At 46.5% G+C, this 12,500-nt stretch overlaps 1 protein-coding gene across 1 annotated transcript in view; it reads left to right on the top strand.

Moving 5' to 3' along the window:
* The window catches only part of LOC115127591 (CUB and sushi domain-containing protein 2-like), a 967,797-nt gene that overhangs the window by 686,737 nt on the left and 268,560 nt on the right, over positions 1-12,500 (top strand). Inside the window, 1 exon segment of the mRNA XM_065018162.1 lies at positions 317-508. Coding sequence (XP_064874234.1) covers positions 317-508 — 192 coding nt within the window.

Here is a 12,500-nt window from a genome sequence, read left to right on the forward strand (position 1 = left end):
TCTTTATCCCTCCGTCTTCTCTCTCCATCCCTCCGTCTTCTCTCTCCATCCCTCCGTCTTCTCTCTTTGTCCCTCCGTCTTCTCTCTCCATCCCTCCGTCTTCTCTCTCTATCCCTCCGTCTTCTCTCTTTGTCCCTTCGTCTTCTCTCTCCATCCCTCCGTCTTCTCTCTCCATCCCTCCGTCTTCTCTCTTTGTCCCTCCGTCTTCTCTCTCCATCCCTCCGTCTTCTCTCTCTATCCCTCCGTCTTCTCTCTTTGTCCCTTCGTCTTCTCTCTCCATCCCTCCGTCTTCTCTCTTTGTCCCCCCGTCCTGCAGGTTTTGATCTGTTGAAGTGTGAGGACCCGGGTGTTCCTCAGTTTGGTTATAAGAGAGAAGATAAGGGTCACTTCGCTGGCAGCACCGTGTGTTATAGCTGTGACCCAGGATACACCCTGAAGGGACCCCAGATCCTGACCTGTTTGAGGGGGGAGAGGAGAGCCTGGGATAGCCCCCTGCCCCAATGTGTTGGTAAGTGTACAGACAGGCTGTTTGCGTGTTGGGGAGGTGTGTGTGGGGTCAATCACAAAACACCCTTCCATTATGAGGGAAACCACAAAACTGACCTAAGGTCAGTATTTAAGGGCACCATCTGACCTAAGATCAGTATTTAAGGGCACCATCTGACCTAAGGTCAGTATTTAAGGGCACCATCTGACCTAAGATCAGTATTTAAGGGCACCATCTGACCTAAGGTCAGTATTTAAGGGCACCATCTGACCTAAGATCAGTATTTAAGGGCACCATCTGACCTAAGGTCAGTATTTAAGGGCACCATCTGACCTAAGATCAGTATTTAAGGGCACCATCTGACCTAAGGTCAGTATTTAAGGGCACCATCTGACCTAAGGTCAGTATTTAAAGACACCATCTGACCTAAGGTCAGTATTTAAGGGCACCATCTGACCTAAGGTCAGTATTTAAGGGCACCATCTGACCTAAGGTCAGTATTTAAGGGCACCATCTGACCTAAGGTCAGTATTTAAGGGCACCATCTGACCTAAGGTCAGTATTTAGGGCACCATCTGACCTACCATCTGACCTAAGGTCAGTATTTAAGGGCACCATCTGACCTAAGATCAGTATTTAAGGGCACCATCTGACCTCAGGTCAGTATTTAAGGATACCATCTGACCTAAGGTCAGTATTTAAGGGCACCATCTGACCTAAGGTCAGTATTTAAGGGCACCATCTGACCTAAGGTCAGTATTTAAGGGCACCATCTGACCTAAGGTCAGTATTTAAGGATACCATCTGACCTAAGATCAGTATTTAAGGATACCATCTGACCTAAGGTCAGTATTTAAGGACACCATCTGACCTAAGGTCAGTATTTAAGGATACCATCTGACCTAAGGTCAGTATTTAAGGACACCATCTGACCTAAGATCAGTATTTAAGGGCACCATCTGACCTAAGGTCAGTATTTAAGGATACCATCTGACCTAAGGTCAGTATTTAAGGGCACCATCTGACCTAAGGTCAGTATTTAAGGATACCATCTGACCTAAGGTCAGTATTTAAGGATACCATCTGACCTAAGGTCAGTATTTAAGGGCACCATCTGACCTAAGGTCAGTATTTAAGGGCACCATCTGACCTAAGATCAGTATTTAAGGATACCATCTGACCTAAGGTCAGTATTTAAGGGCACCATCTGACCTAAGGTCAGTATTTAAGGGCACCATCTGACCTAAGGTCAGTATTTAAGGGCACCATCCTACTCCATTCTTGCCTCTTTCACCCTGTTTTGTCTTACTCTATAATAAACTGTGGAGAGAGAAGGGGGAGGGGGGGGGTGTGTGTGCGGGGGCGAGTGGCACACTTAAGTTGTCAATAGCAAAACACACACACACGCACACACCCTGCCTCACGCACACACACACACCCTGCCTCACGCACACACACACACCCTGCCGCACACACACACACACACACACACACACACACACACACACACACACACACAGACCCTGCTACACACACAAAAACACACACACACACACACACACACACACACACACACACACAGATCCTGCCTCTCACACACACACACATACACACATACACACCCTGCCTCACACACATACACAGACCCTGCTACACAAACACAAACACACACACAACACAAACACACACACATATTCCGTTCTCAGTTTGTGTGGATGGTAAATAGAGTGTGTTATGATGTTCTCAAAAGGCTGTTCTGTGTCGTCCATAGACTCCTCTCTCACACAGCTCACCTGAGTGTGCAGGAGGTCGGATAAGGACACACATCATTACAGACACAGGAATGTCATTTCCAAAAGGGGCATGTCCGCCTTTTAAAGCCAAATGACACATATACAGTTGAGTGAAAGGAAACAGCAGGGTGTTTTTTCTTGATAAAAGACCTCTTTATTCTCTTGTTGTCCTTCTTCTCAGTGCAAACATGTATTTTTGAGGGGGAGCCATTCAAGAGAAGCTGAGCATAATTTGGTTGTTTTGACGGGGAGGGAGGGAGGTTGAAGTATCAATGTATCAACATGGCAGCCGATTGTCGCACCATCCTCGTCATCACCATCAACCCTCGTCATCATCATCATCTTGCCATTCTCTTTGAAGTAGGAGTGGTGTGCTATTCTCCCCCCCTCCCTCCCTCTTTCTGTCCCTCTCCTCCTCTCTTTCTCTCCCTCTCATCACCTCTTTCTCTCCCTCTCATCACCTCTTTCTCTCCCTCTCCCTCCATCTTTCTGTCCATCTCATCCCCTCTTTCTCTCCCTCCCTCTCCCTCCATCTTTCTGTCCCTCTCCTCCCCTCTTTCTCTCCCTCTCCTCCCCTCTTTCTCTGCCTCTCCCTCCCTCTTTCTGTCCCTCTCCTCCCCTCTTTCTCTCCCTCCCTCCCTCTTTCTGTCCCTCTCCTCCCCTCTTTCTCTCCCTCTCCCTCCATCTTTCTCTCCCTCTCCTCCCCTCTTTCTCTCCCTCTCCCTCCCTCTTTCTGTCCCTCTCCTCTCCTCTTTCTCTCCCTCTCCTCCCCTCTTTCTCTCCCTCCCTCCCTCTTTCTCTCCCTCTCCTCCCCTCTTTCTCTCCCTCTCCCTCCATCTTTCTGTCCCTCTCCTCCCCTCTTTCTGTCCCTCTCCTCTCCTCTTTCTCTCCCTCTCCTCCCCTCTTTCTCTCCCTCTTTCTGTCCTTCTCCTATTCTACATATCCCAGTACCACCATCCAACAGGGTACATTATATACTACATATCCCACCATCCAACAGGATACATTATATACTACATATCCCACCATCCAACAGGGTACATTATATACTACATATCCCACCATCCAACAGGATACATTATATACTACATATCCCACCATCCAACAGGGTACATTATATACTACATATCCCACCATCCAACAGGGTACATTATATACTACATATCCCACCATCCAACAGGATACATTATATACTACATATCCCACCATCCAACAGGGTACATTATATACTACATATCCCACCATCCAACAGGGTACATTATATACTACATATCCCACCATCCAACAGGATACATTATATACTACATATCCCACCATCCAACAGGATACATTATATACTACATATCCCAGTACCACCATCCAACAGGATACATTATATACTACATATCCCACCATCCAACAGGGTACATTATATACTACATATCCCAACATCCAACAGGGTACATTATATACTACATATCCCACCATCCAACAGGATACATTAAATACTACATATCCCAGTACCACCATCCAACAGGATACATTATATACTACATATCCCACCATCCAACAGGGTACATTATATACTACATATCCCACCATCCAACAGGGTACATTATATACTACATATCCCACCATCCAACAGGGTACATTATATACTACATATCCCACCATCCAACAGGGTACATTATATACTACATATCCCACCATCCAACAGGATACATTATATACTACATATCCCACCATCCAACAGGATACATTATATACTACATATCCCACCATCCAACAGGGTACATTATATACTACATATGTAACAATACAGAGGCGGATGCAAGATGCAAGCAACGATGGTTTAATGAATACAGGTTACAGCAGCAACAGGACAGACAGACTGTACTCAGACGGAATCCGACCCAGGGACTAGGGCGCATCCTCCTATGTGAGCGTGCTGAGAAACCCAGGGGAGAGTGTCCGGATGGGTAGGAAGGAGCACAGCAGATAATCCACACAAGGGCGGCGAGAGATGAGCACGGACACACGACACAACCTCAGGGAAGTAACAACGATCTGACAACAAGAAACACTGGTTACAGAACATATAAAGGGAAGATAAGTGATTCCAGCTGGCGCAGACAATCAGGCCGAGATTGGGAACCACGCCCACACAAACACGGGAGAGAGAGAGAGAGAGAGAGAGAGAGAGAAGGAAAAGGAGGCAGTGGATTCATGAACCGTGACAATACCCCCCCAGGCGAATTTACCTGTCGATTGAAATCATCGATAAGGGAGTGATCCAGAATGTCCCTAGCAGGTACCCAACTTCTCTCCTCCGGGCCGTAACCCTCCCAGTCCACCAGGTACTGGAATCCGCGTCCCCTCCTTCTAGAGTCCAAAATACGATTGACAGAAAAGGTGGGTTCCCCATCAACAAGTCGTGGCGGCGGGGGAACCGGGACCGGTGGGTTAATGCGTGCCTGAAACACAGGTTTTATTTTAGACACATGAAAGGTAGGATGAATTCTCCTATACGCCGGAGGAAGCTGGAGCCGGACCGCCACCGGACTAATGATCCTGGTGACTTTGAACGGGCCGATAAATTTGGGGGCAAGCTTGTTCGAAACGGATCGGAGTGGAATGTTCTTAGTAGAAAGCCACACTCTTTGGCCAACGACGTATACCGGAGGCTTCGACCGGTGGCGATCGGCCTTAGTCTTGGTGCGCGCCCCCACCCGGAGAAGAGTCTCACGGGCTCTGCTCCATGCGCGACGGCACCTCTGGATGAAAGCGTGAGCGGAGGGAACAGACACCTCGGACTCCGTACTGGGAAAGATAGGTGGCTGGTAACCTAAACTACACTCAAACGGAGAGAGACCCGTGGCTGCCACTGGCAACGAATTGTGAGCGTACTCAACCATAGAGAGTTGTTGACTCCAGGAAGAGGGATTCTTAGAAACCAAACATCGCAACACTCTCTCCAAATCTTGGTTGGCCCTCTCCGCTTGACCGTTGCTCTGGGGATGAAACCCTGAAGACAGGCTGACACTCGCTCCCAGTAACCTACAAAACTCTTGCCAAAACTTGGACACAAATTGGGGCCCCCTGTCAGAAACTACGTCCATCGGCAGACCATGTAAGCGAAAGACGTGATCCACGACAGTTACCGCTGTCTCCTTGGCAGATGGTAATTTAGGCAAGGGAATAAAATGAGCCGCCTTCGAGAACCGGTCCACCACGGTCAAAACAACAGTCTTGCCCTGGGAGGGCGGGAGGGCGGTAACAAAATCTAGCGCGATGTGGGACCAGGGTCTCGAAGGGACCGACAGCGGTTGGAGTAACCCATCTGGGGGTCGATTAGAAGTCTTCCCAGTGGCACAAACCGAGCAAGCCAAGACAAAACTGTGAATGTCACGAGCCATCAGTGGCCACCAAAAGCGTTGCTTAACCAAAAAGCTAGTGCGACTGACTCCTGGATGACACGCTACGTTGGAGCAATGCCCCCACCGAATAACATCGGACCGACACCCTCCGGCACAAACAACCGATTAGGCGGGCAACCGGGCGGAGGCGTTACCCCTTCTAAGGCCGTTTTGACCCTCGATTCAACCTCCCATGTGAGTGTGGAGACCACTAGGGTCCCGGGTAGGATGCACTCGGGAGTGGATGGGCGTTCGGAATGGTCAAAAATGCGAGAAAGGGAATCGGGTTTGACATTCTTGGAACCCGGGCGATACGAGAGAGAGAAGTCAAAACGTCCGAAAAGAGTGCCCACCGCGCCTGCCTGGAGTTGAGTCGCTTGGCGGTTCTGATATATTCCAAATTTTTGTGATCGGTCCAAACTATAAAAGGTACCCCCGAACCCTCTAACCAATGGCGCCACTCCTCCAGTGCTAACTTCACTGCCAACAACTCTCTGTTGCCAATGTCGTAGTTGCGTTCCGCAGGTGATAACCGATGGGAAAGGAACGCGCAAGGGTGCATCTTGTCGTCAGAAGAGGAACGTTGGGAAAGTACCGCACCTACCCCCACCTCTGAAGCGTCCACCTCCACCACGAACTGACGCGAGGGATCGGGAGCTATGAGGATGGGAGCCGAAACAAAGCGGCTCTTGAGTTTGACGAATGCAGCCTCGGCTGTATCGGACCACCTGAACGTCACTCTGGGGAAGTTAAGGCGGTAAGAGGAGCGACTATCTGGCTAAAGTTGCGAACGAAACGCCGGTAGAAATTGGCGAATCCCAGAAACCTCTGTAGGGCCTTACGGGAATCTGGGCTTGGCCAATCCACCACAGCCTTAACCTTGTCAGGATCCATGCGAATACCTTCAGTCGAGACGATGTAACCTAGGAATGGAACGGATTGTGCATGAAAAATGCATTTCTCCGCCTTGACAAAAAGTCCATTCTCCAACAACCTCTGAAGCACTCGTCTGACGTGCTGAACGTGTTCCTGGAGAGAAGAAGAAAAAATCAGTATGTCATCCAGGTAAACATATATGAACTGATCAATCATATCTCTCAGCACGTCATTTACGAGTGCCTGGAAAACCGCTGGGGAGTTGGATAGCCCAAAAGGCATGACCAAATATTCGAAGTGCCCTCTGGGGGTGTTAAACGCGGTCTTCCATTCCCCCCTTATGCGAACCAAATGATATGCATTACGTAAATCCAACTTAGTGAACACGGATGCTCCCTGTAACCTTTCAAAGGCTGAGGACATCAACGGTAAGGGATAGGTATTCTTCACTGTGATGTTATTCAACCCACGGTAATCAATGCAAGGACGCAGAGATCCGTCCTTCTTCTCCACAAAGAAGAACCCCGCCCCGCTGGAGAAGAGGAAGGACGAATGAATCCAGATGCCAGAGAACCAGAGATGTATCTCTCCATAGCCTCCCTCTCAGGAACAGAGAGTGAATATAACTTGCCTTTAGGCGGAGACTCACCTGGCAATAATTCTATTGCACAGTCTTACGGACGATGCGGAGGAAGAGAAGCAGCACGGGACTTACTGAACACCTCCTTCAGGTCGAGGTATTCAACGGGCACGTTAGACAAATCCACTGCCTCCTCTAGAAACACAGAATCAGACACAGACGAACAAGCAGACACTAAACAGGACTCAAGACATTTGTTACTCCACATGGATATAGAGTTATGACCCCAGTCAACTCTGGGGTTGTGTTGGGTGAGCCAAGGGTGGCCGAGAACTAATGGTGCAAGGGGTGAGTCCATGAGTAGAAATGATAGTGTCTCAGTGTGATTGCCAGAAGTGATGAGTGTGATAGGTTCAGTGGTGTGAGAAATGTTGGGTAGTTCTTGACCATTGAGAGCGTTGACGGATATCTTGTGCGTGAGTGAGGTGATAGGAATCTGGAGTTTGTGAGCGAGCTTGAAGTCCATGAAATTACCCTCTGCTCCTGAGTCCAGTAAGGCTTGGGTGTCGTGCGTGTGGTTGGCCCATCTTAGTCTTACCGGGAGGAGAGTAGATGATGAGGTCTTCTCTGTGGTGACACCACCCGATAGTAGCCTCATTCTTACTACCGGGCCTAATCTTTTACCGGGCAGGAGTGGATAAAGTGGCCCGCTCTACCACAGTAGAGACAGAGCCCTTGGGATCTCCGCCTCTCCTTCTCTTCCCGGGAGAGGCGAGCTCTCCCCAGCTGCATGGGTTCGTGAGCGGAGGCTGAACTGGCCGTGTTCCCGCCGCTGGCATGCCAGCCCTCCATGTCGTTATACGGTCTGTTAGGGCATGCTCGGCGGCCAACACGACTCAGACGAGCGTCGACCCTCAAGGCTAGTTCCACTAGTCCATTTAAACTCCTGGGAAGGTCCAGAACATAAATCTCCTTCTGATCCGGTCCTCCAGCCCATGCAGGAACATGTCCCACTGCGCCTCCTCGTTCCACTGACACTCTGCGGCCAGAGTGCGGAATTGGATGGAGTATTCCGATACTGAACGGTCTCCTTGGCGAAGGTCAGCGAGTAGTCTGGCCGCCTCCCTACCCGCCACGGCCCGATCGAAGACCCTTCTCATCTCCTCGGAGAGTGTCTGGAAAGAGGTGCAGCATGGGTCCTGGTTCGCCCACACCGCCGTTCCCCCAAAGAGCCGCTTTGCCTGATAGCAGTGTGAGTACGAATGCTACCTTAGACTGTTCACGGTTGAAGGTCCGTGGCTGCAACGAGAAATGCATGGAACATCTCGTAAGAAAAGCTCTGCAATAGTCAGGATCACCTGAATAACCCTCTGGTGTCGGTAGCCGTGGCTCTAGCTGGGAATCCGGCTCTGGCGGGGCGGGTTGAACTGCCAGGTGTAGGTGGCGCAGCGAGACCCCTCAGATGTTGTAATTGTTGGGTCAGCTGGGATACCTGCGTCGCAATGGCTTGTACTGCCCGACCTGTGCTGGAGATGTTCTCCTCTTGTTGATCCATTCTCGTGATACTACGGGAAATGAATTCGGTCAGACTCGTTGAACTCGCTGCATCCATGGTCTGGTCAGATCGTTCTGTAACAATACAGAGGCGGATGCAAGATGCAAGCAACGATGGTTTAATGAATACAGGTTACAGCAGCAACAGGACAGACAGACTGTACTCAGACGGAATCCGACCCAGGGACTAGGGCGCATCCTCCTATGTGAGCGTGCTGAGAAACCCAGGGGAGAGTGTCCGGATGGGTAGGAAGGAGCACAGCAGATAATCCACACAAGGGCGGCGAGAGATGAGCACGGACACACGACACAACCTCAGGGAAGTAACAACGATCTGACAACAAGAAACACTGGTTACAGAACATATAAAGGGAAGATAAGTGATTCCAGCTGGCGCAGACAATCAGGCCGAGATTGGGAACCACGCCCACACAAACACGGGAGAGAGAGAGAGAGAGAGAGAGAGAGAGAGAAGGAAAAGGAGGCAGTGGATTCATGAACCGTGACAACATATCCCAGTACCACCATCCAACAGGATACATTATATACTACATATCCCACCATCCAACAGGATACATTATATACTACATATCCCACCATCCAACAGGGTACATTATATACTACATATCCCACCATCCAACAGGATACATTATATACTACATATCCCACCATCCAACAGGATACATTATATACTACATATCCCACCATCCAACAGGATACATTATATACTACATATCCCACCATCCAACAGGATACATTATATACTACATATCCCAGTACCACCATCCAACAGGATACATTATATACTACATATCCCACCATCCAACAGGATACATTATATACTACATATCCCAGTACCACCATCCAACAGGATACATTATATACTACATATCGCACCATCCAACAGGATACATTATATACTACATATCCCACCATCCAACAGGATACATTATATACTACATATCCCACCATCCAACAGGATACATTATATACTACATATCCCACCATCCAACAGGATACATTATATACTACATATCCCACCATCCAACAGGATACATTATATACTACATATCCCACCATCCAACAGGATACATTATATACTACATATCCCAGTACCACCATCCAACAGGATACATTATATACTACATATCCCACCATCCAACAGGGTACATTATATACTACATATCCCACCATCCAACAGGGTACATTATATACTACATATCCCACCATCCAACAGGATACATTATATACTACATATCCCAGTACCACCATCCAACAGGATACATTATATACTACATATCCCACCATCCAACAGGATACATTATATACTACATATCCCACCATCCAACAGGGTACATTATAGGATACATTATATACTACATCCCACCATCCAACAGGGTACATTATATACTACATATCCCACCATCCAACAGGGTACATTATATACTACATATCCCACCATCCAACAGGGTACATTATATACTACATATCCCACCATCCAACAGGGTACATTATATACTACATATCCCACCATCCAACAGGGTACATTATATATTACATATCCCACCATCCAACAGGATACATTATATACTACATATCCCACCATCCAACAGGATACATTATATACTACATATCCCACCATCCAACAGGATACATTATATACTACATATCCCACCATCCAACAGGGTACATTATATACTACATATCCCACCATCCAACAGGGTACATTATATACTACATATCCCACCATCCAACAGGATACATTATATACTACATATCCCACCATCCAACAGGATACATTATATACTACATATCCCACCATCCAACAGGATACATTATATACTACATATCCCACCATCCAACAGGATACATTATATACTACATATCCCAGTACCACCATCCAACAGGATACATTATATACTACATATCCCATCATCCAACATGATACATTATATACTACATATCCCACCATCCAACAGGGTACATTATATACTACATATCCCACCATCCAACAGGGTACATTATATACTACATATCCCACCATCCAACAGGATACATTATATACTACATATCCCACCATCCAACAGGATACATTATATACTACATATCCCAGTACCACCATCCAACAGGATACATTATATACTACATATCCCACCATCCAACAGGGTACATTATATACTACATTATATATCCCACCATCCAACAGGATACATTATATACTACATATCCCACCATCCAACAGGGTACATTATATACTACATATCCCACCATCCAACAGGATACATTATATACTACATATCCCACCATCCAACAGGGTACATTATATACTACATATCCCACCATCCAACAGGATACATTATATACTACATATCCCACCATCCAACAGGATACATTATATACTACATATCCCACCAGGATACATATCCCACCATCCAACAGGGTACATTATATACTACATATCCCACCATCCAACAGGATACATTATATACTACATATCCCACCATCCAACAGGATACATTATATACTACATATCCCACCATCCAACAGGATACATTATATACTACATATCCCAGTACCACCATCCAACAGGATACATTATATACTACATATCCCACCATCCAACATGATACATTATATACTACATATCCCACCATCCAACAGGGTACATTATATACTACATATCCCACCATCCAACAGGGTACATTATATACTACATATCCCACCATCCAACAGGATACATTATATACTACATATCCCACCATCCAACAGGATACATTATATACTACATATCCCAGTACCACCATCCAACAGGATACATTATATACTACATATCCCACCATCCAACAGGGTACATTATATACTACATATCCCACCATCCAACAGGATACATTATATACTACATATCCCACCATCCAACAGGGTACATTATATACTACATATCCCACCATCCAACAGGATACATTATATACTACATATCCCACCATCCAACAGGGTACATTATATACTACATATCCCACCATCCAACAGGATACATTATATACTACATATCCCACCATCCAACAGGATACATTATATACTACATATCCCACCATCCAACAGGGTACATTATATACTACATATCCCACCATCCAACAGGATACATTATATACTACAAATCCCACCATCCAACAGGATACATTATATACTACATATCCCACCATCCAACAGGATACATTATATACTACATATCCCACCATCCAACAGGATACATTATATACTACATATCCCACCATCCAACAGGATACATTATATACTACATATCCCACCATCCAACAGGGTACATTATATACTACATATCCCACCATCCAACAGGATACATTATATACTACATATCCCACCATCCAACAGGATACATTATATACTACATATCCCACCATCCAACAGGATACATTATATACTACATATCCCACCATCCAACAGGATACCTTATATACTACATATCCCAGTACCACCATCCAACAGGATACATTATATACTACATATCCCACCATCCAACAGGGTACATTAAATACTACATATCCCAGTACCACCATCCAACAGGATACATTATATACTACATATCCCACCATCCAACAGGGTACATTATATACTACATATCCCACCATCCAACAGGATACATTAAATACTAGATATCCCACCATCCAACAGGGTACATTATATACTACATATCCCACCATCCAACAGGGTACATTATATACTACATATCCCATCATCCAACAGGATACATTAAATACTACATATCCCACCATCCAACAGGATACATTAAATACTACATA

Source organism: Oncorhynchus nerka, linkage group LG4, assembly GCF_034236695.1.
Source record: "Oncorhynchus nerka isolate Pitt River linkage group LG4, Oner_Uvic_2.0, whole genome shotgun sequence".
Taxonomy (NCBI): Eukaryota; Metazoa; Chordata; class Actinopteri; order Salmoniformes; family Salmonidae; genus Oncorhynchus; species Oncorhynchus nerka.